This window comes from Durotheca rogersii (assembly GCF_024521655.1).
Source record: "Durotheca rogersii strain YMJ 92031201 chromosome Unknown GGS23scaffold_16, whole genome shotgun sequence".
NCBI classification, from domain to species: domain Eukaryota; kingdom Fungi; phylum Ascomycota; class Sordariomycetes; order Xylariales; family Xylariaceae; genus Durotheca; species Durotheca rogersii.
Window position 1 is genome coordinate 95,082 of NW_026251247.1, and position 27,329 is coordinate 122,410.

The 27,329-nt window shown below is 57.1% G+C and overlaps 9 protein-coding genes across 9 annotated transcripts; 6 read left to right on the forward strand and 3 right to left on the reverse strand.

Moving 5' to 3' along the window:
- Positions 1 to 98: 98 nt before the first annotated feature.
- Positions 99 to 3,022, forward strand: GGS23DRAFT_574498 (PLP-dependent transferase). The gene is made up of 2 exons (XM_051516746.1): positions 99 to 455; positions 520 to 3,022. The coding sequence occupies exons 1-2, from the start codon at positions 377 to 379 to the stop codon at positions 2,916 to 2,918; spliced, it is 2,478 nt and encodes an 825-aa protein (XP_051370414.1). The 5' UTR covers positions 99 to 376; the 3' UTR covers positions 2,919 to 3,022.
- A 726-nt stretch (positions 3,023 to 3,748) lies between these two features.
- On the forward strand, positions 3,749 to 4,865 carry GGS23DRAFT_574499 (P-loop containing nucleoside triphosphate hydrolase protein). Its single transcript, XM_051516747.1, has one exon. The coding sequence runs from the start codon at positions 3,819 to 3,821 to the stop codon at positions 4,419 to 4,421; it is 603 nt and encodes a 200-aa protein (XP_051370415.1). The 5' UTR covers positions 3,749 to 3,818; the 3' UTR covers positions 4,422 to 4,865.
- Positions 4,866 to 4,868: 3 nt separating this feature from the next.
- GGS23DRAFT_126899 (uncharacterized protein) lies at positions 4,869 to 6,086 on the forward strand. The gene has a single exon (XM_051511133.1). The coding sequence runs from the start codon at positions 5,316 to 5,318 to the stop codon at positions 5,979 to 5,981; it is 666 nt and encodes a 221-aa protein (XP_051370416.1). The 5' UTR covers positions 4,869 to 5,315; the 3' UTR covers positions 5,982 to 6,086.
- Positions 6,087 to 6,191: 105 nt separating this feature from the next.
- Positions 6,192 to 7,679, forward strand: GGS23DRAFT_611312 (uncharacterized protein; the record flags this gene model as incomplete). Its single annotated transcript, XM_051520396.1, has 2 exons — positions 6,192 to 7,235; positions 7,314 to 7,679. 2 exons carry the CDS (start codon positions 6,192 to 6,194, stop codon positions 7,566 to 7,568), a joined length of 1,299 nt encoding a protein of 432 aa, XP_051370417.1. The 3' UTR covers positions 7,569 to 7,679.
- Positions 7,680 to 12,398: 4,719 nt separating this feature from the next.
- GGS23DRAFT_127095 (uncharacterized protein) lies at positions 12,399 to 13,315 on the reverse strand. The gene is made up of 3 exons (XM_051511135.1): positions 13,046 to 13,315; positions 12,821 to 12,948; positions 12,399 to 12,646 (listed from the first exon to the last, which is right to left on the reverse strand). Exons 1-3 carry the CDS (start codon positions 13,106 to 13,108, stop codon positions 12,613 to 12,615), a joined length of 225 nt encoding a protein of 74 aa, XP_051370418.1. The 5' UTR covers positions 13,109 to 13,315; the 3' UTR covers positions 12,399 to 12,612.
- A 3,921-nt stretch (positions 13,316 to 17,236) lies between these two features.
- Positions 17,237 to 19,187, forward strand: GGS23DRAFT_126999 (uncharacterized protein). Its single transcript, XM_051511134.1, has one exon. The coding sequence runs from the start codon at positions 17,394 to 17,396 to the stop codon at positions 18,783 to 18,785; it is 1,392 nt and encodes a 463-aa protein (XP_051370419.1). The 5' UTR covers positions 17,237 to 17,393; the 3' UTR covers positions 18,786 to 19,187.
- Position 19,188: 1 nt separating this feature from the next.
- GGS23DRAFT_611316 (uncharacterized protein) lies at positions 19,189 to 20,697 on the reverse strand. Its single transcript, XM_051520397.1, has 3 exons — positions 20,423 to 20,697; positions 20,253 to 20,340; positions 19,189 to 20,175 (listed from the first exon to the last, which is right to left on the reverse strand). The coding sequence occupies exons 1-3, from the start codon at positions 20,489 to 20,491 to the stop codon at positions 19,430 to 19,432; spliced, it is 903 nt and encodes a 300-aa protein (XP_051370420.1). The 5' UTR covers positions 20,492 to 20,697; the 3' UTR covers positions 19,189 to 19,429.
- A 542-nt stretch (positions 20,698 to 21,239) lies between these two features.
- On the forward strand, positions 21,240 to 22,238 carry GGS23DRAFT_605995 (proteasome endopeptidase complex, beta subunit; the record flags this gene model as incomplete). The annotated part of the gene is made up of 3 exons (XM_051519849.1): positions 21,240 to 21,269; positions 21,359 to 21,497; positions 21,622 to 22,238. The coding sequence occupies 3 exons, from the start codon at positions 21,240 to 21,242 to the stop codon at positions 22,236 to 22,238; spliced, it is 786 nt and encodes a 261-aa protein (XP_051370421.1).
- A 1,152-nt stretch (positions 22,239 to 23,390) lies between these two features.
- On the reverse strand, positions 23,391 to 26,387 carry GGS23DRAFT_127988 (uncharacterized protein). Its single transcript, XM_051511136.1, has 5 exons — positions 26,036 to 26,387; positions 25,839 to 25,909; positions 25,425 to 25,656; positions 23,767 to 25,343; positions 23,391 to 23,700 (listed from the first exon to the last, which is right to left on the reverse strand). Exons 1-5 carry the CDS (start codon positions 26,038 to 26,040, stop codon positions 23,480 to 23,482), a joined length of 2,106 nt encoding a protein of 701 aa, XP_051370422.1. The 5' UTR covers positions 26,041 to 26,387; the 3' UTR covers positions 23,391 to 23,479.
- Between the last annotated feature and the right edge of the window lie 942 nt (positions 26,388 to 27,329).

The window sequence follows — 27,329 nt, forward strand, 5'->3', positions numbered from 1 at the left end:
CCACCCCACTCTTGGCTTCCAAGAAAGTACCTCCTAGGCACCCAGGAGGTACCTAGGTACCTACTCGAGACAAGATGATCTTCCGCCAGCTGCTCTCGCCTGTCTCTAGATCCGTCGGCCGTCGGCGGCCACTGTCAACCACCGTCTCCCTTCTCTGACTTCGTAGGCCGGTACTTCTCGCCACATCAGCATACGTCGTCGGTATTCCCACTCTTGACGCACACAGGATTATGTATAGGACATCGTTTCTGTTCGTCCACTTTGACTCCCTTACACTCATCAGTATTTCTCTCCCAAGCGAAAGCATGTCTGCCGGGTAGGACAGTTAATCGACGTCCATGTCTGGATCTGGTAAAACAGCGGCGCCACCTTCGATATGGCAGACGAGCATGGTAGTACGGCATACGACAGCCACATTGAGGGGCTTCGACAGACCGAGTTCCCTCAGCTTCAAGGCAAGATTTCTGTTCAACTGTAGTCCCCCTCTACCGAAGACTGTGGGAATTAACAACCGGACAGACGAGGTCTATCTCGACCATGCTGGGACGACGTTGTATGCGAAGTCTCTCATAGACAAGTTCGCGGCCGACTTGACCTCGAATCTCTTTGGCAATCCGCATTCTGCCTCCTTGTCTTCGCAGAATTCCACCTCTCGAATCGAGGATATCCGTCTTCGTGTCTTGCAGTTTTTCAATGCCGACCCTTCCGAGTTTGACCTCATCTTTGTTGCCAATGCTACCGCGGGCGTCAAACTTGTGGTCGAACCATTTAGGGGCGCTCCCGGTCGCTTCGACTACTTGTATCATGAAGCGTGCCACACTAGCTTGGTAGGTGTTAGAGAAGAAGCCGCTAATAGCCTGTGTCTCGACGATGCCGCCGTAAACAGCTGGATAAGCGGAACCGACCCTGCGGCCAGGTTTGGGGAAGACTCTCGGCCAGTCCTCTTTGCATACCCGGCCCAGTCCAACATGGATGGCTCTCGGCTTCCTCTGAGCTGGCCTGAAGAGCTACGCAAAACCGAATCAATGCCAGGCCGTCAAACGTATACGCTGCTCGATGCCGCCGCTTTCGTTCCGACGTCTCCGCTCGACTTGAGCAGCTCGGAAACGGCGCCAGACTTCACTGTTCTGAGTTTCTATAAAATCTTCGGGTTCCCAGATCTGGGCGGACTGATAGTGCGGCGTCAAGCGGCGTCGGTATTCCAGTCTCGAAAATACTTTGGAGGCGGCACGGTCGACATGGTGGTATGTGTGGCAGAGCAATGGCATGCCCCCAAGACACAAGCCCTCCACGAGTCGCTGGAGGATGGGACGTTGCCAATACACAACATTATCGCCCTGGACTCGGCCCTAGACACCCACCGCCGGCTGTTTCGATCTATGAACGACGTCTCGGCCCATACATCTTCGCTCAGCCAAAGGCTACATCATGGTTTGGCCGCGTTGAAGCATGGAAATGGCCAACCTGTATGTGTCATATATTCCCATCCCTCACTCTCGAGGACGCCAGAATCCCCTATGGGAAATGGTCCAGTCGTGACCTTCAACTTGCAAAATCATCTGGGAAACCCGATTAGTTTGGTCGAGTTCGAGAAACTCGCAGTGCTGAAACGGTTCCACGTTCGTACCGGAGGCCTTTGCAATCCGGGCGGAATCTCGCGTGCCCTCAACCTGCAACCGTGGGAAATGAAGAGAAATTTCTCCTCGGGGTTTCGGTGCGGGACCGAGAACGACATTATGAACGGGAGACCAACAGGGGTCATTCGAGTGAGCCTCGGGGCGATAAGTACTAGTGCGGACGTGGAAAAGTTCATCGCGTTCATTGACGAGTTTTATCGGACTCAGAGGATAGCTGAACTCACGCCGCCAATTCCAACCTCTAGTCCAGGGGACTCGCTAGACTTATACGTGGAAAGAATCACCGTATACCCCATAAAGAGTTGTGGTGGATTCCGTATCCCTGCTGGAACACAATGGGAAGTCAGGCCGGAGGGGTTGGCATGGGATCGGGAATGGTGCTTGGTTCATCGAGGAACCGGTCAGGCATTAAGTCAAAAGCATCATCCTCGCATGGCTCTCATCCGGCCAGTGGTTGACTTTTCTAGTGGAAAGTTGCGAGTTTCGTACCAAGGGTCTTGGCCGATAAATGGCCCGACTCGTATATCAGTTCCGCTATCCGCGAATCCAGGTCTCTTTCGAGCAGGTGTCCCGTCCGCGGCGATGGCCTCTAGAGTCTGCGGGGAGGTGATATCCGCCCAGGTATATACCTCAAGCGAAGTAAACGATTTCTTCTCGACTATCTTGGAGGTGCCGTGCGCGCTAGCTCGCTTCCCGCCGGGTGGTCTGGGAACCAGCATGCGATATGCCAAGGCTCATCTCCAGAAACACCAAAAGGTCAACAAGACAGCTCAGTACAAGATACCCTGCGAGTTTCCCGGTATGGACACCCCTCCTGATTCCGATTCGGAATCTGAGCGACAGCGGATCCTACTATCCAACGAGAGTCCCATTCTTGCGATTAATTTATCCAGTCTGCACGTTCTCAACGAGCAAATCGCCCAAAGGGGGGGGAAGGCGGTCTCCCCAGAAGTATTTCGTGCTAATGTTATTATCGGCTCGTCGGCTTCGGAAGCGCAGCCATCTGCTTACTCGGAGGATCGATGGGCCAGCTTACGAATCGGGCAGCAAGACTTCAGAATGCTAGGCTCCTGTCGGAGATGCCATATGATATGCATAGATCAGGAAACTGCGGAGAAGGGCGAGGAGCCTTATATCACGTTGAGCAAGACGAGAAGGTTCGATGGCAAGGTATTCTTTGGTACGCACATGTGTCACATACCCTCAACAGCCATGGGCACCAAGGAGGCCCAGTTTCCTACTATTACTATAGGAGACAAAGTGGTGGTGGACCCTGCTTGAGGAAATCTAGGCTTTGGGTCCTTGATGGACAGTTAGCATGTAGTGTAACACCAATTATATGTTGCTAATTAGGCACGGAGAATATACCTTAGTTTTGACCCCTACTCGAAGGCTATGTAACTCTGGAAGATAACGGTGTGGTGATGCCTCTTAGCCTCTGAGTATTATCTCTAGTCTAGGTTGTGTGTCCTCGAGTTGCCCGAAAGAGAGAGAAAGGCAGCTGAGAGTTGGGAATATAGTTGGTTATCCACAAACCGCTACGTAGGATATGAGTATGTGTGAATAACGCCCATCCCCGTACCCTCTAGAAACATACTCCCCCCAACATCCACAACATCCTCGGCCGCCTCAACCCCGACGATGACGAGGACGTGGCGCTCATCAGCCCCCGCCGCGTCCCGCTCCTGGGCGACGACTCGGACAAGAAGTTTGAGCGCGGCAACTACGGCTACGATATCCCGAAGCTGCTCTTCGCCCTGACCGGCTTTTCCGACGTCCGCAAGCGGCTCTTTGACTACTCCGCCGACGGCGATTCCCACTCGCTCATCATCCAGCAGCACCCGGGCTCAGACACGACGATCAAACCAAGTATCTCACTTGCCAAATTAGGATAGCCAGTCTCGGTAGTTGGAAATAGAAACCTTTTGTTTCGATTCGTGATGCAACGCCCATTGCGCCTCCTCAAGATGTGTAGGTACTGTAATCACGTGTCCTAAATGAACCTCCTAGGTATATATGGCTCTCTCCTCCCCTCAGTTCCAACTTCACACTTCTCCTCCTTCTCATACCTTCATACCCCATGCCCTTACTTTAACTACCTCCCCCCCCCCCCCCCCCCCAATATTCATCGCCAAATATTCACATAACCGCCCTTGACCTTTTCCTGAAAACACAACAAAGATGTCCACCCCTAAACAGACACCACCAGCCAAACTCCTGATCCAGATGTCCGGTGCGCCCGGCTCTGGCAAAAGCACGGTAGCAAGACTGCTCAGGCCGTGCATCGGCGGCGTTATAGTCGACCACGACGTCCTCAGGTCCAGCCTTCTCGAATCAGCCATCATCCCGTTCGACGATGCGGCCAAGCAGGCCTACCTCCTCCAGTGGAAGCTGGCCAAGGACTTCATGATGAATCAGGGCCTCAGCGTCATTACCGACAGCACCTGCAACTACCCCGAGGTCCTCGAGCAAGGTACCGCTCTGGCGGTCCAACACGGCTACGCCTACTGGTACGTTGAGTGCAAGGTCGGCGACGTCGACCTGCTGGACAAGCGCCTGCGCGCCCGCCCTGCTATGGCGAGCCAGCGATCCGCCGTCGACTGTCCGCCTGCCGCAGCGCAGGGGAACGGGATTCGCGTGGACGAGGACGCGCGCGCGCTCTTCGCCAAGTGGATCGATAGCCCTTGTCGCCCCAACGACGACCATGTCATCACCTTCGATTCCACGGGCAGCCCGGAGATGCTTTGCGAGCAGATTTTGAAGAAGATTTTCTCGACTAGCTGAGCCACACTCGACTGAGCGAAGTTCTGGCCGGATCACAACGAAAGGAGGGACGGGGGGAGTGGAAGACGCGAAGAAAAAAGGGGGGCGGCATTGACACTCAAAGAATGCCTTGCCTCCTCACCTCCTCGAACTCCCCCCTGCGCCTTGGCGAGAGCTGCCTTGTTCTCCGCCAAGATGTGTTGATCGGGCAGGTGGTCACATTGATGCCATTGGGCGCGACCGTGATCAGCTCTCCAGGATCTCGTACGAGATATGGCCTCCTCTGCTTCCTAGATAGACCTACACTTCCCCTTCTATTTTGTAACCTGCAGGCGCTCTGGCCGATGACATGGCTGAGCTGGAGCTGGAGCTTGGAGCCCCTGCATCTTGGGCATCCTTCAGTAGCTGAAATGTTGGAAATAGCATCACTCTGTCGAATAGGGGGTCGGGATGAGGAAAAGGGGTGAATAGGGGGGGACAGAAGAAGATGTAGTCGAGGCTCAACTGAATACGGAGCAAACGTGACTAGCTGAGCCTCATTCTGCCTGGTCCGTTGTTGATCCGTTGCCTGAACTTGGTACCGTGAGTGGCGAAGCAAGATGACCGTTTTCAGGTCCGGAATCGCTGCGCCGCCTGCCGACCATGCTGACGGGGGTCGAGTTCACGTTTTCGTGAAGCCTCGAGTTCGACTTTTTGCACCTACATCCCCCGGGAAGAAAAACTACTAGGCGATGCTCAGGGGTGTCTTCCCAGCTCACGACAACATGGCCTTACACCTGCCAGGCCTCATCCCTAGCAACTGGAAGCTTCGATTAGGGCGGGTGCCCAGGCAACGGAGCTGGCTTCCCCAGCAAACCCCAGCCCAAACGAGAAGCCCCTACAAGCAAAGCACCGCTTGCTATACCTACCGTCCCCATGGGCAGTGCGGGCAGCAGCAGTCCTTCAGATAAGGGCACCTCTTCTAGAAGCCTTCTTCGGACCAGCCCCCCGTCCCCTTCCTCCCTATTTAGCTGGCATGTCATCAGGTTGACAGCCGCTTGTATCCCCCTTGCCGCGGCTCTACGCCTCGGCGAGATATTGATATGTCGCTGGCAAACCTGTGTACATGGAACAGAGCAGAACAGACAAGGTGCCTGTGCGCGGTTCCCGCGTTCCAATGTACCTGCCTCTGTCTCGTTATTGAGTGTTATTCCACTGCAACCAGAGGCTATAATTTACCCTCTCCCCCCCTTCCCCCTCTTCCCCCTTTACCCTTGGACCTTTGATTCCTTTCGCCCACCCACAGTCTCCTCAGCTTTTCCGTTAACACGCCGACAACTTCATTTTCTACTCAAGATCCCAAGACGCGGATGCAGCATCAAGATTTGGTTAATTGCGTGCTACACACTATCTCAGGTCGATCCCGAAGACTCACCTTCACGCATCGTCTCTCGTATCTTTCAGTCTAGCAGACTTCCCCTCCAAGGGGGCAATACTTATTCCAACACAAGATACATCTCGTACGCTCTCGTCATCACACACTCCCGACCTTGGTCCTCAAATCATCCTTCCTTCTGGACGGCGCTGCTGACAGTCATCTGAATAGATCTTTCCACCGGCGAGATATCATCAGCAATCCCCTGGATAGACTGGCCTTTCACCTCGGAAACACCATCGATCAGGCCCCGGATTGGCCTTCTAACCTGAGGGCAACATTAAGAAGCTATTCGGCCAACCATTAGCTCTAAGGAGATCGACACTAAATTTACCTTTCGCCCTAACGATACCATTAATAAATAAGCCTCAACCACGATGTCTAGACAGTGGCTAAAGTTGGTCCTGGAGCGCCTCCCAGGATTAACCTTTGGGTCTGTCGACGGGTTCCCTTCTGATTCCGTAAACCTTCTCTCTACCCTTTCCGCAGGAGAACGCGGCACAGGGATCACTCCAAGCCAGGCTCGAGATTTGATGAGAAACCGAGTCGAACTGCTCTTTCGCGTCTGTAATAGAAACGAGGACGTGTATCGACGTCTGCGCGGGGACCCCGCTTTCTATTACCTAGTCCTAGCAAGCTGGGACGCCGAGCACAACGAAGCCCCGTTCCCAGCCGGCTCGATCGAAAAGCTTGTGTCTCTCTTCGTCAGTGCTCGGCGGCATAACCTCGGAGGGGACGAGACGGGACCCGCCACGGCCCTCATGCGGGAAATCGACCGTTTTGCCGAGATGGCCGATGCCGTCGATTCCACCGTAGCGCCGCGGCGTCCCCCTTCGCTAACGGCTCCCACCGGCTTCAATGCCGCTCGCCTCTACGGCCGCGCCTGGCCCCCGGTGCACCTTAGCCCCCTTGAGGTTGCTGTCGTGGGTGAAGCGGTGACGCGCCGAAAGCTCTTCGGCATCGACCGCGAGCACAAGGGGCGCGACGACGACGAAAGCACCCCGTTGTATCCCAACGACCAGAACGGGCCCCTAGAGGGACGCGAGTACCTGTGCTGGCTGGTACTGACGGGGACCGGGCCGGCGTCCAGGGTGGGGCTATTCCCAGTGCCGGTCGCGTTCGCAGACGATGAGCGGCGGCGCGTGTGGTACCGGCCGATGGGCCACCAGTCGCGATTCTATGCGACGGTGGGCGAGTTCCTGGACTTCGCAGACGCCGCGATCAGCCGGCCTAGCGGGCTTAAAAGCTCGGCGAAGCGACACGCGATCTGCTTGCTAACGCCGTGGTTTTTCGACCGGGCGGAGCTCGCGGAACGGGCGTTGGAGCGCAGCGAGACACTGCCGACCGTGTGGCGCAAGACTTTTTTTCGCGCTGGTATGGCCCTCGTGCTGACCGACGTCGACGACGGCGAGTACCGCGCGGTGCTGTTCAAGCCGGGGCTACCCCACTACCCTGGCGCGGCGGAGCCGCTCTCACGACGGGCGAAGCAGGACGACTAGGTGTCGGACCTTCTAGGAAAGGTGGGCCAGAAGTTCACCGTCGTGGAGACTTGGACCGGCGGCCGAGCTCAGAACCACGTCCCCCCGCCGGCCGGCCCACGACGCACCGCGGCCGACTCCGTCGAAGCTTCGGCCGAGTTTATCACAGAAATCGTGGAGGACCCAGGATCGTGGAACGAGAAGCTTGAGGAAAGAGGCTTTGAACTGGTGGAGAAACCTACGGAAGAGCAGGGCACAGGTAGCCATATCCAGTGAGAACGTCCGTTATTCTATCTGTCACGTAGCTATCGGTAGGAGCTACGTATGCGAGAGCACGCGCGAGGAGCTATCTCACGAGCAACGGGAGGAGGAGCGAAGAGAAGGTGAAAAGGTCTTCGATCTATCTAAGAACGAGCTAAAGGAATGGAAGCAACGGGAGCGTATATATAGGAGCTCCTGTTGCTGAGGTAAGCAACGAAGAGGTGCAACCTCTACGTGACACTATCATGTTAGGGTTGGCGCTGTCGACGGGGTACCGCTTCGACCAGGCCTACGGATTTCTACTACCTACGTTACAGCCCAGGATTGATACCTGCCTATTACCGACTTCCCTCAGCAGCACGGCTAAAGGTGGCGACAATTCGGCAGAACACCGTCAGGGAATACAATGTGCGCTAGGATTCCAAACAGTTTTCGAGACGGACAGCTGTCGTCGTTCTGCCACCACCTCCAACCTGCTGGCTGCTCTCACGGAACCCACATCGGCGGCGCGGTCGACAAAGAATATTGCGTCAGCACCCAGACCTACGGCTGCTTACCACGCAGTGTCGGTCTACAATACGGAGAGGGCGGAGCGAGGCGTGTTAAGAACTTGTACCTAGAACAGCCTCCTTGGCAGCATTCTTACCAGCATACTTGGCCATCGAGGCCGCGTCCTAGCATATGGCGATTTTGGCGAGGGTGTGCTTCTTGGCTGGTTCCTTTCGTGGCTTCGCTGCCCTATTGAAGGCATACAAAGCGTATTGAAAGGTGAACCTGTTGTTGAATTGAAGGAATAGCTAGCTACTTGGAAACAGCTCGAATACAGCGTTTTGAGGTCAATTGACAGTTGTGCGTTTTCCCACAACCTGACCAATCACAGACCTCCGTCCTAGGTGCCTGATTGTTCAGGTGTCACAAGGGTGCTGCGACGGCTCAACGCCTCGAGTCTTACAGATGAGTCTAGTATAGATTAGATTCGCAGGTAGAACGTACGAGAACGATAGAGGAACTTCGGATCGGACGGCTCCTGTGGCGTCCTTGCGTAGACATACGTAAACAGTCCGTACACGGTGTCCGGCTGACGATCTCTGGGAGATTAGAGGTAGTTGTGTATAGGAACGGCTGCCGAAGGGAGCGCAAGGTGAGCATCCGTCGGCGAAGCAAGGGTGGTCATGTTAGGTACCAGGACCTGAGGGCTTCTCTCCCTTACTTTAGGTAGGTACTTTCCAATTTGAAGTTGGGCGCGCGGGTACCTGGCCTCTGGTTTCTTAGGCGTAGGGGATTCATCAAGATAGGTACCGCTACCTACCCAGGTACCTAGGAGGTACCTACCTGATAACCTTGCTTGCTCATGGTTTAGGTTTAGGTACTAGGAGGTACCTAGGTAGGTACCTGTAATACAGGCGAGGCGCTGGATGGGTGGAGTCGCCGTCGGTTATGTACCAAAGTAAACCCGGCCAAGGTGGGACATGTCCGTTGAATATTAGATAAGCCCGGAGGGGGTCGCCTCTTCTCTCTCTCTCTCTCACACATTTAAAACCCCCGCCCACTCTCCCTTCCTAATCCCCCTCCCCAACAACAGCTTACGACCTGTCAACAATAGAACACGCGCCCCTACATTCCGTATCCTCCACGAACCCGCCCTCTCTTCTCCTCCGTCTGCACTAAGCATGTTGAACGATTTTAGGGGTTTTGCCATGGAGACTCCTCGCGTTCAACTCTCCTCTCCTCATCGGCGTGACCTGCGTCGCCGCTCGACCGGATGACTTGTCATTCCTCACGGCCCTCGGGCTGATCTCCTTCGCTGGAGGTCAGGACAAAACGATGCAACCGCAACCGCCTACCCACCTGCGAGAATCCGAATCTAAGCGCTCTTGACGAGATCGTGCCGAGCGCTTAGGAAGCGAAACCAGTCGAGGGAAATGACTCAACCTGGATGCCGCAGGTCCGTTACCGTAACAGTGCTACCCCGTCGCCTTATGGCCGCGCAAGTACTTACGCGCTCTTGTTCTAGACGGGCCGCTTTGAGAGGTTTACCTCGCCGATCCTCATGGGCTAGTACTAGTACGTGACGCCGATATGCACGGCGGCTTGAAGCCTACGCCCGTTTCCTCCGTCTCCTCCGCTGCCGCGTCGTCCTAGGCAGGACGTTAAAAGGCCACAGTAGCGCGGGATTGTCGCATTTGACGGCGGGATCACCGGCGTACGGCTACCACGGAATGGACGACCATGACGATTTTTTTGGATGAATATTCGGTTTCCCAAATCCCTCATTCATAGACGGTAGATGGCGTTCGTCGTCATGTACGGTAGGCTACCTCCTCTCGCCCCTCGCTCCATCTTCTAACAGTAATTTGGTCCCAAGTCCCCCAACTTACGAACCGTGATAAGCAGGTCAACGATGAAAAGCACTCCTACGTTCGGTAAAGGTTCCATTGGGCACTATAGGATACGGCGGTGAACGATTTAGGTATCTGTCTGCATCGACGACGGTCTCGTATAGAAACGGTAAACGGAACGGCAACTGTATTCTCTATACTAGCAAGCGTTCGAGGCGTTGTTCAAGGTCTGGGTATGTGACACAGGCGCCGATATTGTGTGAGTTCCCTCTCTCGGAAGGCTATCAAGTAATTCGAGCTCGTGCTCACCATTTCCTAAGCAGCAAGATAGTCTCGATGAACGTCGTCCTAGGCAAGACGATAAACGGCCTGAGAATCATCCGGAGCTCATGATCCGGAGCGGTTATAGAGCTCGCAGAAAATCAACCTTTTCTCGACGAGCGCCGTCCTAGGCAAGACGATAAAGGGGCCCTGGAATGGACCGGATCTCATAATCCGGATGACCTATATTCGACCCGCTGAATTCCGCCGAAGAGCGGGCGACATCATTGCCACCCCGAACCTATAGTGCAAAACCTCGAGGCTATAGCTTGCGGTTTCCTATACGTGTTTGCGGGGTCGCCATATCCCAGACGGGGAAGATCGAAGACGACTACAGCCCACATGCCCAGCGAAGTCGTGGTGTTCTACTCAAGAGACCATCTCGGACCACAGCACCGTCCGGGATCGGATCACGGCGAGAAGCTGGAGCGACGATTGCGTGTATATCTGTACTCGCGTTTACAGTCTGTCCGGACGGCCCGCCATTGTGGCGTCCGTGGACCGGGACTTTTTTATATATTTTTATTTTTTATTTTACTTTGATGGGGCTAGGCGGCATGGAAAATTTTCATGCACCCCCGCCACGTCGCAACTTTGCTGCGGTTTTTTCGGAATCTGAAGTATCGGAATTCGAAGTGTTTTTCGCAATCGGGCTGACATTTACAACTGGGATGCGCGGAAGTTTTTAAACGGCATCTTGGCAGGGGACAGGTGGGTGTCGTCGTCAGGTAGGGCTTGGCTCGAACTCCCCACGACGCTCGCCTGTCCCCTGGTACCTCGAATGTTTGGGTTCTTTCTGAAGGAGATAAGCGCGATAGTAAGAGCGATATGCCAGAACCGAGGGGGCAGAAACTATGATGGAATCAAGAACCCCTCGGGGAACCGCGGCAGAAGCTACTTTGCTCCGGAGCCAGCATCTCGGACTCGGCCGAGGAGAACCCGTCCCACCCCGTTAAAAGAAGTATCGGTCTGCCCCCTTTGCGGCGGCATTTAGCCGGCGCGAAGCCTCCCGGGGGTGTGGGAACGAACATTTGTAGGAGCAGAAAAGGTCCGTCGCCTCAACCGGCCTCACTCTTTTGAGGGATTCCGGTCTGAAGGCGATACGCGACTTGGGGCTGGGCTGGTCGCGTCTCCTAGCAGACAGGATTTTGCGGGTTCGCCCGTGCTGTCTCATAAAGCCCCCGCCTCGATTGGAAACAAACGTGCAACGCGTCCGGGCCCCTTAATAAGGGGAGGGAGAAGTCTCGATAGATCCGCGCCAGATCGCGGTCGAGACGTGGCAGATCTACAATATAAAAAGGAGAGGGGGAGAAGAAGAAGAAGAAAAAGGGGCGCTACCTGGAACACAACATCGCTACCACAATACAGGTAGCGCCCCGGGTGGGAGGGGGAAGAAAAGAAAAGAAAAGGCAAAAAAATTTTGGAAAAAAGAAAACCCTCGACAACGGAGGCGGCTGGTGGGGGATCTCTGTCTAAGTGGGATGCTACTGGATTCTCTCAATGGCGTGTGTATGGCATGCGTTAGAATTGCTAGATAGCACGAATTCAAGCCAGACTTCGCCTCCAACCTTGTGCTGTGGTCACGGTTCTCGTGGCGGTGAACAATCCTGATTTCGTCTAACAAGTTAGGTAAGGGTTTTACGGTAGGTAAGTAGTCTATCAAGACTATAGTAGGTGACGAACGAGGCGTATGATGTCGGCGAGAACAGCTCGACTACTTCGTGGCTACGTTGCGACTAACTAGCAGGTACGATATTACTTAGTACTGCTAACGAACGGTATATACTGTGCATTCATATGCGAGTTGCTGCAAGGCGTGCGCGCCGCCATGTTGATACACAGTTCCCAATTTCCGGGAGTCCCACTCGTTGCTCTCCGGCTGGCTGGCCTGGCTTGGCTAGCCGCCGACTGGCCTTCCTCTCCCGGGTACGGGCTTATGCTAGATACAATTTCGACCGGACCTATTCCCCGCCACTCCGTGCCCCGAGAAAGGACGCCGAAAAGACACCAGCGGGACACAAGGGAGAGATAAAATTACAAGCACCTCTCTCTCTCTCTCTCTCTCTCTCTCTCTCTTGCAGCTAAGAGCGCGCGCGAGACACAAATCGCCGCCACCGCCGGCCTCCAGTGCACAATCTGACCTTTCCGACTCCTGGGCCCACCCCGGACACCGATGGGAGAAAGTAGCAAGGAGAGAATTAGAGAAAAGGCAAAAGCAAGTGCTTCCGCCCCGCCTGTCTGGCCCCGGGTGACGCCGTGTCGATACGAGGATCGGGGGTTAAGAGATGAAGGAAGGAAAGAGAGACGGGCGAGGGAGAGACGTAAAAAAAAAAAAAACGGGGCGGCCACGTCGCTTCGATAGCCAGCCGGCCGGCGAGCGGGCGCGCGTCGAGAGGCGGCTACTTAGTCGGGCTCACGGGGCCGCGCGTGAAGCTGCGTGTGTCGGGTCGCAGGTCAGCCGTGCTCTCGTGTTCTCGTGCGCGCGCGCCTCCGCCACGGGGATTGCGGCGCGCAGCAGTCCGTCTCTTCTGCTTCTTTCTCTCCCTCTCTCTCTCTCTCTCTCTGCTGCGCTCATCCGCGGAACGGCGGGGGGGGGGGGTGACTCACTCGTACCACATGCGGCCGAAGAAACCGGCCCGCGGCTTCTGGTCGTGCAGGCTGGCGCGGCGCGCGAGCGCAGCCGGGTCGCTGCCGCGCTTCTGGTTCACGAGCCCTTCGAAGGACGGGCCCGAGCTCTGCCGGCGCCGAGGGTTAGTCGGGGGGGGAGCGGGAATAGGTTGCGGAGGAGAGAGAAGGGGGAGAAGGGGGAGAAGGGGGGTGGCGGGGACGTACTCTTCGTCGGGAGGAGGTGCTCGACGAGGCGGTCGGCGAGCTGCCGGTCTTGGAGCTGTCCATGGTGGCGGGTGGTGGTGTTGGTCGATCTCTCGGTTCTCACAGCCGGAATGGTTGGTGTCTGGTACTACGCGCCCTCGTCTGATAGGTTATGTCTTAGACACGGCTCGCAGGACGGAGAATAGGTAGGGGCTCGCGGAAGATAGGTGTGTGTGTGCGTGTTGCGCGTGGACAAGACACACAAGGTGGGCGAGGAAAAAAGAGTGCGAAAGCCATGGAGGCGGGTGCGTGTTCGCTTTATATAGGTGCTGGGCCGGAGAGGTAGAGCGAGCTAGGCACGCGGACGATCCAATGGCAGACCGCGCGATCGCCAGCGCCCATCGCGGAAGCGGATTGATCGAACGGGACGTGTGGTGGAGGAGGAGTGAAGAGGAGAGGAGAGGAGGCATGGAGCTACATCGAATACTTACACCCGCCCGCCTAGCGTGCGTGGGAGGGGCGAATAGCAGACGGGGAACCACATTAATGAGTTGCCTACATCACAGCTTGAGCTTGATGACTTCACCAATGGGGTCGAGCCATCGGGGTGATCCCCGTCAGATCAGAGGAGGGATGAGGACGAGGACGAGGGAGGGGGACCGTTTACCTACCCCTCTGTCTATCTGCCTATCTGTCTGTCTCATGTACCCGGGTGAAAGACGGACACAAGACAGGCCATCAAGCCACCTCGGGGGGCTCTTGTGGACTGATATGAGCACATCTTTCATCTGCCCCAGACAAAGGAGAGGAGGGGGGGGAGTGTCATCTCCGACGCCCGGTGCTCGATGGACTACCGACCTACCTGGACCAGACACACGACAGTCTACTACGTAGCACCCAGCGTCCCCGACTTCCATCATCTCGTCACATAAGCGGGCCCGTCTCCATCTCACTAGATGCGCACGCATTCTCGGCCTCCCTGCCTACCTATCTCTCTCTGTCTCTCTCTCTCTCTCACCCACACATTCCTGCCCTCCCGATGTCTCAGTCACGCAATCAGGGCAGTGCGTGTAGGTACATACACACGCTGTCCAGCCCTCTACCCCGCAAAAGGAAAGGGGAAGAGACAGAAGAGAGGGGAGGGGGAGAGGGAGAGGGGTGACAAACGGCGACGACTAGCCTACATACCATAGGTACGTGGCGCCCGCCCGCGCACGCTACGCACAAGCATCGCGGCGAACTCCCGCGTGCGGCTGCCGAATCAGATCGTAGCGATCTTCGCTTACGCCCAAGGTAACGCCCGCATCGATCGTACCCTCTAGCTCTCTCCTCTGTACGTGTAGGTAGGTATATAGGTACACGTAAGAGGTAGGCCCGCGGCGTGTGGCATGAGCATGACACCACTCGGGAGCGTCTAGAAGGGACGCGCGCCCTGTCCGTCTCTTTGTCCGCGAGGCTGGGAGGGGAGAAGTGGCACCGGCGCGGTACACGTCTCGCCCGCCGGGGTCTCTGGTAGGGGTGGTGATGCAGCAGTGGGAACGAGAGGGGAACCCGGTTTCTCTTTCGGGTCTCGCGTATGTGTACACATACATATAGTGTATATACGTGACAGAGGTCAGGCCAGGGTAGGTGAGGCGAGGTGGTGGTGGATGCTTCGAGATTGGATGGGGACCTCCCTACCTATAGCCAAGGTACCTAGATAGGTCTGCCGTGTCAGTTCAACTTCGACGTACCATCCCGCAGAGGAGGTAAGATACCTATGTTGTCTGCTCCGCGCACAGTGTAGGGACACGCAAGCCCTCAAAGTACACGGGGAGACACGAGTCGTGCGAACATGTAGTAGCACGGAAAGGAACCGTACACTAGATCGAGACGAGGGGCTCTTTGTGAGGTCTCGAGTAAGGTAGGTAGAGGTCTGGTGGGGTTCGTGATCGGGGAGATTCCATCTGAGCTTGGCCGTCCGTCGGCATCGACCCGCTTTCCCCAGAATATCCCGGTTCCCGCCTGAATGACTCCAACAAAACAACCACTCGTTCAGAGGCATCGATGTAGTGGGCGTCTGTACGAGTATTTACATCGGCGCCATTAGAAACCTTCCCCAAAGTAGACCTACGCACATGAGGCAATCCTAGCACGTCAACAAGACACTCTCCAGTGGGCCTGGTACGCACGGGTATGGGTATCAGATAGTAGATTGGGCACACTATGCCTCCAGTAGACCTGTCACTTCTTTGTCTATGCGGACTGGGCAGGCATCGAACCACGCCGATCCAACCAATCCATCCACCCATGCACAGGGAACCCCTCCTCTACGGATGTGGCTATACGCAACGGACGCAAGCTACCCCATCGGCTCACCCCTTCTATCTGACGACTAGCCCAGTGCTTGGCTAGCCCCGGCGGTCCTGGTTGGCTTATTTACATCCATCTGTACCGTGGATGGGGTGGAGGGTAGGCGAAACAAAGCCTAGGCCCGCGACGTTAGCTGCCATCTCAAACGCGACAAGATAGTACAATTATCCCCCACGGCCTCTTCAGTTCTCCAAGGTGAAAGGTGAAAATCTCGTCATAAGAAATCCGACATGAATGCAGAAACAATATCATCCGCGAGGCTCCCGTCCGAACAGCAGAAAGAAAAACTCACCTTGGGCAACAGGTATCCAGTCACCAGACTACGCTATGCTAACATTACCTGGCGGGCGTCATGTTAGTGACGGCAGCTACCAAGAGCACCAGCGAGGGATGGGCAATGAGAAGCTATCAGGCTACGGGATCAAGTTAGCTTTGATTACGGTGAGTCAGTTGAGCGACAACCCTGCGCACGTACCTCATTAAATCAGATTTTTTTACCACATCATATCCGTGCCCATTGGACAGGATCAAACAGTGTGAATAGTAATGATCATCATCTAGCGATGAAGCCACCCGAGGCGAACGAAGACGGAATAATACCTGCGAGGCCGTGCTGTTAGCCATCGGTGTTGCAGCAATCTGGTAGGAATCAGACATCAAGGTCGACAAGACGCAATCAGATGACGAATTCTCAACAAGAATCCCCCGTGGACCTTCTCCCACAAGGCTTGTACGGCCTTGCTTAGAACGAGACAAGGCACGGGGGTTCGATTATGTCCGCCCGTTCGTTCAAGATATCCTCATATGGACCCGACATGGAGGGGAGGGAGCGCGGCTTGGGGGGGTTATGTATGTACCTGACGGAGCCCAAGAGTTAGCAACAGATACACCGATCTAGCGACAGGCAAGCCGAGTAAATGGTGAGGGTCAGACAAGGCTGAAACTAAACAAAATCTACATGGTATGATTCGGAATGAGGAATTCCCTAGATTTGTCGATTTCTTCATCACTCCTCCCTTTTATCCCTTCTTTTTTTTCGGCTGCTATCGACCTAGAAGCCCTAGCTTCATTGGGATCGGAAGATAGAAGACAACGCGGGAGACAGCGTACCTTTTGGAATAGAGAAGAATATACATGCGTATATATATGTATATATAGGCACTAGCAGTCACCAAGATCGTCAAGGCAAAAAAATATCTTTCCTGTTTCTGCCTCGTGTTAGCCATCTCCACCAAGCCCGTGATCCGAGAAAAAGGGCGGGTTAGGAATTGCTCAGTGTAATTCTAGAGACTATGATCCCCATTGTGTTGTAAGAATTGGATTGTTCGAAATTTCTTCGTCACAGCTACAAGACGAGACGCGAAGCGCGCGTCCGGGGAGGCGGGCAACTTACCTACATCGATCCATTCCGGTCCTGGCGACTCGGGGCCAGGCTGCACTGGCTGCCTAGGGGTCCGTAGGACGCGAGAGAGGGGGAAGAAACGCGACCGCTGCGACCGTAAGGCGCAGCGACGGCGAGGCCTCTAGGCTTCCGCAGCGACGGGAGAGCAGAGGACCAGTCAGGGAGGAAGATGTGGTTGGGTTGGGAGAAACGTGAGGGGGACGCGAGATGAAGCGAAAAAAAAAAGAGGGAAAAAAAGGTGAAATGGAAAAACTGGTGGGGCACAAACAATAGGCGCTTAGGAGAATTGGCCTCGGAAATTCGGGTCTAAAAGTGCACCTGCAGCCAACAGCTGGCAAAGCCCGGCGCGAACCACAGAATCGACGAAACACGGAGACGTGGCGATGTGACTCCGCACCGCTGCGCCACTCCCTCCCGCTTATGTAACCGGCCTATCTTATCGGCCTACGTAGGTTAATAAGGTCCCATCAAGCCCGACGCTTTCGCTTCACTCACTCTCTCTCTTTCTTCCTCACCGACCCCCCTCTCCCGTCCCCGTTAGATCCGAGCAACGAACAGCAAACCGACCATCGCCTCACCCTCACCATCCCGCCCGCGCAGAAGCGGACAGACACCATGCCCGCCACGCTAGGTGGCGTATGGGCGCCCGCCGCGCTGCGGGCCGTCCGTACCGCCGCCTACAAGGCGAGCAAGATGCTCCGGGCCAAGCTGGCTGCCGCCGCCGCCCGCCCCGTCGAGCACGTTGCCCTCGAGCCCGTTCTCGCCCGCGGCTCCCGCCAGCCGATCCACCCCTCCGCGCTCGTGCGCCAGCAGAAGTCCCGGCGGTGGTACTCGTCCACCTCCGCCGCTGCCGCCAGGGTCGCCTCTGGCCCCGCCAAGTCCACCTCCTACTATCAGCACATCAACGCGGCCATCCGCCGCCTCATGAGCACGGGCAGCCTCGCCCCTAGCATCGACCGATGCGCCTTCCGCACGGTGACTCGCACCGGCCGCGCCATCGCCCAGTCCGCCGGCCGCTCCCCCTGGGCCACGACGCTGCGCCCGAACCTGACCGGTGGTGCGCTACCCCGGTCCGCCAGCGGGTACGGCCTCGGCTCTGGCCGCCTCGGCGGTGTGCGCTACTTCTCGCACGGCCCCGCCTCCCCCGCCGAGGTCATCCAGAGCGTGTCCGCTGCCGCCCGCGCCTTCTGGATCTCGGGGCAGCGCGCCCAGTTCGACGGCCTCACCCCCCGCGGTGACCCCAAGTACCGCGCCGTCTCCGTCCTCGAGGACGAGGCCACCCGCGCCATGGCTGCCGTGCCTCGCAGCGCCCCCGGTGCCTTCGTCGACTTCCGCCTGAGCCCGACCGTCACCGCCCTGAGCCCTCTCGCCGCTGCCTTCCCCTTCTCGTCCTCTGCCAAGGCCGCCGGCGCCGTCTCCAAGACGACCCCCGCCTTCACCTTCGATGACGCCTCCACCCTCAACACCGAGGGCTTCATCGACGTCCTATCCATCGACTTCGCCCGCGCACTGCGTGACCTCACGGCAACGCTGGCCGACGTCAAGAAGCTGGCCGACCTCGGCGACTTGCCGGTGCGCCTCGAGAAGGGCGGCGCCGTGCTGCGGGTCCGGTTCCCCGGCGTCGACGCGGCCACCGTCGAGGCGCTGTGCGACGACCTCGGGCTTACACGCGGCATCGTTGGCGAGGACCCGGAGTTTGCGGACGACGTAGCTGTCGCGGTCGCGCTCCAGTTCCCCTTCGCGCCCACTGCTACCGCGCTGAGCTACGGGGAGGACGACGGCGACGGCGGCGGCTTCTCGCTGCGGTCCCGCCGCGGCCTCCCCGAGGGCTTCAGCTTGCTAGCCGACGAGGAGAACCCGTGGCTGTCGTCCCCGGACCTCGAAGGCTACGAGACCATGCCACCGTCGGCGCTCAGTTCCGGCGAGCATTGTTCTGAGGACTTCGACGGCCTCGAGGGCATATACCACTTCCTCGAGGAGTGCGACCGCGCCCAGAAGCGATTCTAAGAAGAGCGTGGCGGCCCCCCAAGCCTTCGGTACCGCCGAGAAGCAACGACAACGACTGAACGAACGAACGACGGAATAAGCGTAAATTGATATCAAGTAGGGCGAGTGATGTTTTAGGATGGCACAGGTACTTGTTTAATCGAGATTGATATGGGAATTGGGAGAGGGGGAGGGAAGGAAAGGAAACTGCACTCACTGCATCGATCTGTCCACTAGAACAGCACTTACTACGCACCTACGTAGGTAGTGTTTCTCCGGACCACCACTATAGTACGGCGGCCGCTCTACTCTACTCCGAACGTAGGGTCTAGCTGGCTCCTACACGGGATTTTCTATGTCTACAGTATTACGAATAAATCCAAAGCAATCACCAAAGAGGAGAGGAGAGCTAGTGTAGTCTTGCCATGCCAAACCGTGACGATGCCAAGGCGGGTGAAGGAAATGGGTATCTCTTAGAATTGCGTGCGCGCCTTAACTAGGCGAGCCAGCCCAAGAACGCAAATGACCCAGGACCGTGTAGACCACCCTTCCTGAATTATCCCAGCGCGCAGGTCTCATAAGCACAAGTGCGCCGGGGCCACACAAGACGTGGCGACGAAGAAGAGGAAGAGGAAGAAGCAGCAGCAGTAACCGCGGCCTCCAGCTCAGTCCTCGAACCTCGTCCTCCGCTTCCCGGGGGCGGGCCGGGGGACGCCGCTGCCCTGCGACGACACGGAGCCCTGGTGGGGATTCGAAGAGCCAGCGTCGGGGGCGGGGGCGATCTCAGCGGAAGCGACGAACTCGACGGCGGCGCCGCGGGGGCGGGCGCGGGCGCGGGCGTGGCGGAGGGGCTCGTAGTAGGCCCAGGGGGGGAAGGCGGCGGCGGGGTCGGCGGGGGCGCGGCCGAGGCCGAGGTCGGGGGCGAGGGCGGCGCGGTACTGGGCGGCGGGGGCGGCGGCGCCGGCGAAGGCGAGCAGCTTGTCGGTCTGGGCGGGGTTGCGCTGGGCGGCCATCCGCGCCACGCGCTCGTTGAAGTGGGTGCCGCCGCGCTTCAGCGCCAGGAAGCGCTCCATCTTGGCCGTCGTCGCCGCCGCCGCCGCCGCCGCGCCCCCCGGCTCCCCCGGCGCGTCCGTGTTCGGCACCGCCGGCAGCGTCAGGTCCCGCACCAGCGCCCGCGTCGCCGAGTACGGCGATCCCGGCGGCAGCGCGAGCACGCCGCTCCCCCGGACACTCCCCGCCTCCTCGTCGTCGTCGTCCATCGGCGCTTCCTCCAGCGGCGGGAAGCTAGATCCCGCACCGGCCAAGCTGATGGGGCCGATCTGCGGCCCGATCATGGGCGCGCCGCGCGGCTCGGCTTGCTGCTTCGGCGGCGTGGCGGAAGCAGTTGGGACGCTGGGTTTGGCGGGAGATGCTGTAGGCTTGTTAGGACGGCGCGTGGGGCGTATGTATGTAGAGGAAACCGATGAAGAAAATAAAAGAAAGACCTACTTGACTTGTCTTTCGTAGTAATGGCGGGGCTGAGGGGGGTATGGGCAGGGGTAGGGCCCGCGGTAGTATCTTGAGTTGACTTCAGTGACTGGTCTCGGTAGTAGTCAGTGCTGTCCGGTGCCTACCAGTTCTGATTCCATCGGCACACTTCTCGCCGCATGCTGTCATACCTTTGATTGTTGCTGTGGCGGAACCTCTTCCTCGTCGCTGCTACTCTCGTAGGCCACGAGACCAGCCATGCTTGTTTTCGCGGCGTGGTTGGAGTTTTGCGAAACGGAAGACGGGGTTCAAGAAGAGATTATTGGCAAGGTATGAAATTGACGTGACTTGACCGACGCAGCGGAGTTGTAGATAACCAGGGTGCTCAAGCGTGTATGAATACCTTAGGATGGCGAGTTCGACGTAAATAGCGAGTAACTTCTAGGTTGTAGGTGTTTATATCGTGTTAGGGGAGTAATGCTATACGGTATACCCATGCATACTGGCACGGAGCCAATCAGATGCGAGAATTTTGGCGGGCAGCAGGCCGGCACTCGACAGCAGCTGCAGCTGGCTGACAGAACCTGAAGGCGGGTCCCTTGTACCTAACATACCAGGTACCACGATACATACCTTGGCACCTTAGGCACCTAGGTACCCGGTGGCCTACGATACTTACCGCAGGTACTTATCTAGGTAGGTACGTAGCGGGCTTGAGTTGGTGGGAAGGCAGAACTGACGCGCAGCTCACTCCAAGCTCGCAACTTCCATAGAGACCACCTGGGAAGCTGCCACATCGAAAACCAGCACGACTTCGATCGGTCTGGCCCGTCTCCGTCGTCCATTCTCAACTTCCTCACCACCCCTATCGATACCGGCCAAATCCCACCGCACGGCCAAAGCCCGACGAGCCCATTCCGAAGCCCGGTTGTCGCCTCGAACGATCCCTCCCGGAATCCCACCCTTCCCGCTGCCCACCGTCCGTCCTCCCTCGCTCTCTAATACAAGATGGATCACCGACCGCAAGCTTGGGGCCGTGTAAGCCAGCCAGCCCACCCGGCTCCCTCTAATTTCCCTGCAAGACAGCAGCAGCAGAGGTGCTAACCAGCAACTGCCCGCGCATACAGCCCAGAGACGACGTCTACGGCGCCTACGATGCCTCCTACGTGCGGCCCAACCAACATACCCAGAGCCCCATCGTAACGGGAACGTCCGTGGTGGCCATGAAGTTCAAGGACGGCGTCGTCATGGCTGCCGATAACCTCGGTACGCATTCTCCGTCTACGATAGCCACCGTGTCTCTCTCCCCGCCCATCGCTTCCTGTTCTATCGTGCTGTGACGAAGCGTGCGCTAACCTGCCCCTCCCCCTCCCCCTCCTTCCTACGACAGCCTCCTACGGCTCCCTGGCGCGCTTCACCGACGTCAAGCGCATCCGCACCTTCGCCGACACCTCGATCGTGGGCTTCGGCGGCGACGTGTCCGACATGCAGTACCTCGACCGGCACCTGACGGAGCTCAGCATCGACGAGGCGTACCAGTCGTCGTCGGCGCAGCAGCGCCCGGGGCTCAACGCCCGCAGCCTGCACAAGTACCTCTCGAAGCTGCTCTACCACCGCCGCTCCAAATTCGACCCGCTGTGGAACCACTTGCTGGTCGCCGGGCTCGACGACGAGGACAAGCCCTTCCTCGCCGCCGCCGACCTGCGCGGCACCACCTTCACCTCGCCCTCCCTCGCCACCGGCTACGGCTCCATGCTCGCCCAGCCCATCATGCGCCGCCACGTCCCCGACGAGGCCAGCGTCGCCTCCGTCTCCCGCGACCAGGCCGTCGCCGTCATCCGCGAGTGCATGAAGGTCCTCTTCTACCGCGACGCCCGCTCCCACGACACCTACTCCCTCGCCGTCATCACCAAGGACGGCATCGAGCTCAGCGAGGCCGAGAAGCTCGAGCAGCAGAGCTGGGCCTTCGCCGACCGCATCAAGGGCTACGGCACGCAGACCGTATAAGGCAGACAGACGGGTGGGGGTCGGCGGCGCAGGCGGAAGCCCGCGTATAGGTTTACACGTCGCCGGGTATGTGTGGTCTGTCGCTGCCCGGTCTGCCCGAAGGAGGGCGTGTCTTCCCGGGGCGGGGCGAGGTAGAGCTAAACATCCGGCACCGGTCGTCGTCTCCGGTCGAGACTAGACAAGGCGGCAGCAATCTAGGTATCTAGGTATTTAGGAGGAAACGGCACGGAGCAAGACTTGATGGAGCCTAGCGAAGGCAAACGGAGAGGGGAGAATAAAAATAAAATAACCGTAAAAATCCAAGGCAACTCGTATCGCTCCGTGCCCCGTGAGCCGATCGCGCTGCGAGGGCAAGATCCAAGTAGGACGAGGACGAGGATCCGGGTCTAGACACGCAACATCTATCCATCCACTCTCTACCCGTATCGAGGCCTCCCGCTTCTTTACTCCCTCTCATCCTCCTCCCCTCAGCACCCGACCCAAGGCACGCAGACGTGGGTATATCGGCTCCCGGGTGCCTTCTCTTTGCATGTGTACCTAGGTATATAAGAGTACTATAGACCCCTGTCGCTAGGCCTAGTACCCTGGCTACCTACCTCTTACCTCTCCTTAACCCACGGATACCGCGTTGACTTATCATCACGTTTTCAGGTCCCGAGTCGGCACCGCCAGTTACGATAACTCGTCACGTTGTACCCAGGCTAGAAACCCCCTCGGGGGGTGTGACTTGATTGCAGCGCTTTCCCCCATTCTCCTAAGGTCTTCGCTAATTTCCGGTGTGCTTTTATTAATTCCCGACACACAAGAGTCCCATAAGTGATAGAGAGCATGCTCAAATCCCTATTACTAGTGTAGACGTGGGGAGGGGAGTGAGAACGCTGGGAATCTCGTCTGTTAATCCGCTTTACATCCCTCCACGGTGCACGAGGGTGCCTTCGCACCAAAAGATACAGTGAGAAGATACATGGGGATCCGCCATCGTAGGAGAAGGGGCACCCAAAAAGGGGTGGGAAGGAGTTAGGAATCATCTCGCCTTCCTTTATGCCGTTCGTAATAACATTCATAATAACTTCCGTCCAGCGCTGTCATCTAAGAATTCAGCTGCCGTTTACAAAATGATGGCGCGCCGTCTCGTGTGTGGCCTAAATCCGACCATCCACCGGTGATATCATTTCGTAGCCAACTCCGTCGTCACGTCGCAAACCCGTCAGGTATAAGTGTAATCGTACAAACGTGCAAGCTTATTCGACAGTGACCGACTTGGCCAGGTTACGCGGGAAGTCGACGTTCAGCCCCTCCATAACGGCCAGCCAGTAGGCGATGAGCTGTAGAGGAATGACGTTCAGAATACCTTGCAGGCAGTCGACGGTCTTAGGCACCTCGATCTTCTGGGCCTGGCTAGCTTGGAATTCCTCGTCGCCAGGGTTGCAGATGACGATGGGCTTCCCGCCACGGGCAGCAACTATACGACCGGTTAGGGCCCATCCAAGCCGATCTACGAAACGAGAGGGGGGGCCGTGTCACGTACCTTGTTGATAAGCGTTGAGCGACTTCTTGAAGAGGTCGTCGCGGGTCAGGATCATGATGATGGGCAGGTTCTCGTCAACCAGAGCCAATACGCCGTGCTTCAGTTCACCGGACATGACAGCTTCGCAGTGAAGGTAGGAAATTTCCTTGATCTTCAGAGCGCCCTCGAGAGCAGTCGAGTATTGGCTGCCACGTCCTAGTAGTAACAGAGACTTCTGGTTCTGGAACGTCTTCGCGCAAAGCTCTTTGATAGACTGATCCTGTGTCAATATGTCCTTGATCTGGCCGGAGATGTTCGAGAGACCCTCGATGATCTCCTCGCGCCTCTTTTGCTTGGACGCCCGATCCTCGCTAAGAGATAGAGCAAACATAACCATAGCAACAAATTGCGACGTGTACGCCTTGGTGGAGGCGACACCAATTTCCGGGCCGGCATTAACGTGGACACCGCAGTGCGTGAGGAGGGAGATGGACGAGCCGACAACATTAACAATGCCCACAGTCAGAGCCCCACGCTCGAGGCAATACTTAAGGGCCATCAGCGAGTCAGCCGTCTCGCCGGATTGCGAAACGAACACACATGTGTCGTCACGGAAAACGGGCGCCTCCCTGTCCAGGAAGTCGGAGGCTAGCTCGACGGCGATGGGTATCTCTGCAAGCTCCTCGAAAATGCCTCGAACAGCCATACAAGAGTGGTAGCTCGTGCCGCAAGCGATGAAGATGATGCGCCGGCACCGACGGATGGTGGCGATATACGACCTCAACCCGCCGAGCGTAACGCTCTTGTTCTCGACATCCAGACGACCTCTCATCGTGTTCACGACGGACTCGGGCTGCTCAAAAATCTCCTTCTGCATAAAGTGGTCGAACTTTCCCTTCATAATCTCCTGAAGTTCGAGCTCCAAGGTTTGGATGTTACGGACATTTGAGCTGCCATCGGCCTTCTTGAGACGATGAATGTTCAGCGAGCCCTCATGGATGTGGGCAATGTCGTCATCCTCAAGGTACATAACCTTCTTGGTATGCTCCACGATGGCAGAAGGATCCGAGGAGAGGAAGAACTCGGCAGGCATGGGCAAGCCATCGTCGGTCATGAACGCACGAGATTGCGAGCGGTGGAGGAGAGACTTGTCGGGAGCGCCAAGCAAGGAGTTCGGAGCCAGGAGCTTACCCGTCTGCTTCTTGAGGGCCACGTTTTGCGAGGCAGCCTCAGCCGGCAGGGCGCCGTTCTCTTCGGAGTACTCGACATCGACAAAGTCGACCTTCATGCGCTTCTGCGTCTTGACGCCAATGACGAGGGGCGAGCCCTTGCGAGCAGCAATAACCTCATGGGGGTAATGGACGGACTTGATCAACAAACCATAGGCGCCTTCGAGCTCGGTGATAACGGCCTTCGCGAGATCGACAAAGTCAATGCGGGGATGTTGGTCGTATAGATACTTTGCGAGCTTAGCGATGCACTCTGTATCGGTCTCGGTCTCGAACTTGAAGCCCTTAGCAGATAGGAGGGTCTTCAATTCCTTGTAATTAGTGATGATGCCGTTGTGGACGACAGAGAACTCCCACGTGGGGTCGGATCTAGAAAAGACGGGTCGAGTTAGCAACGAGGGTTCGTAAGCCCTACTATGGGGGAAGGGGAGGTATTGGGGAGGTAATTACCGGTGGGGATGGCAGTTCAGCCGAGAGGGAGGGCCGTGAGTTGCCCACCGAGTATGTGCGATACCGGCATGTGAATCGAAAACCTTGGTGAGGTCTGGTTTGGACTCCTCGATGAGCTGCTTGAGCTTGGCGACCTTGCCGACCTCCTTGAAGGCCAGAACCTCGTTTTTCTTGTCGCCATCAACTGCCAGACCAGCCGAATCATACCCGCGGTACTCAAGACGAGAGAGACCTGCATGGCAAGGGAACCCCCCCCAAAAGTTAGCATCCACTGCGTTTACGTTGCGTTTTTTCATATCGTGCTGTTTGGGTAGTTTTGGTTTGACCCCGGATACCCATCTCGAGAGCCACAGGCTGCAGGTTACGGGAAGCGGAGGACGGGTCGTGACAGGTGGGCTTTCTGGCGTGTCTCACCGTTCACGAGCGTGTCGAGAATGAACTTCCGATCCTTCTCGACCAGGTAGTTGATGTAGCCGAAGATCCCACTATCAAACCAGAATTAGCACAGAGTAGACCAGGATAAAACCCAGCATCTCTTCACGCAAAGCTCCATGCTGTGCCTTGACAGAGCGGCAGGAGAGGCATGGGGCGCTCCTAGGACTGTTACGTACCACATTGTGTCTGATGGCGAGTTCGCGCCGGTGTAGCCAAATAAGAATAGATGAATGGCACCTCTCTAGCCGTATTGTCTAGCCGTGGCGGAGTGGCGACGGGATCTCGAGGGTATCAAGAAGGAAAACGAAAGTGAGTGGCGGTGAGTTTGGCGGGGGATGGCCGGTCAGACGGACACGATGGGGGAGGAAGGGCGAGAGGAGCCGAATCGTAGTAGTCGTAATAGTCGCGGTGGTCGTAGAAGCAAAGGCAAGGAGGGCGGAGGGAGTGACAGACAGACAGACAGACAGGCTTTCCGATAAAGGACGAGGTTTGGAAGTTGGCAGGTAAGGGGGAGGAGGGGGGGGAGTTGGTCGAGCCGGGATGAAGGGGCTTTATAAGTAGTGCTGGATAGACCTGACTTGTTATGGATGGCTTGTTTGTGAGGAAGGGGAAAATATGCCGGCTGGCTTGGTGCTTGTTTTTGGCACTGGCTTTGCTGGCTTAGGCTTTTAGACTCGATTCCATGGATGTTGGGATTTGCTACCAGGTCCAGCTGGTTGAGGCAGCACGTCGAAGGAGGCGTGTATTGATGGATATGGGATGTATATAAGTTGGATGGATGTGTGCGTGTGTCTCCAGGTTCGTTGTAGGGTACAAGCAACCAGCCTATAGAGGTACTCGGGGAACCTGTAGTTGCACCATCGGAGCACCAGAGTCTTAGCAGCGGAGGGGTACCTGGCCTAGGCGCGTACGTGTGTGTAGACTACCTACGTAGTACATTCTCGGCCTGCGGGCCAGATGGCTCGGCAGAGTATTACGTGGTATAGGCCGGTACCGTCTCGTCACCCACCCACTTAGACCAGATAGTAGCATGCCTTTGAATACCTGTCCTGTCACCGCCGCCGCCGCCGCCGCCCACTATCGCCACCACCTACGGCCACTACCTACGTACCTACCTAGGTAAGCTACCCTGCGTCGGTTGGTGGGGGGGGCTACCAAGGTATGTACCTGATTGGGAGGAGGGGGGGGGGGATGATGTTATCGGGCATGTGCCTCTCCCCATTGCTCGGGTAATACTAGACCATGTTACTTGAGGTACTGCACAAGTGTCCACTCCACCTGTAATTCCAGAGCGGGGAACCTCTAAGGTACATACATTTCCGTAGCCTACTCGCCCTCTCGGGCCTTACGTACACGTATACACATGGCAAGTACCTATCTACCCACCTAGGTGCCCTTACCTAGTCTATGGATGGGCTGGTGGGCGGGCAGGTATCTACCTACCTACCTACCTACCTAGGTAAGTACCTA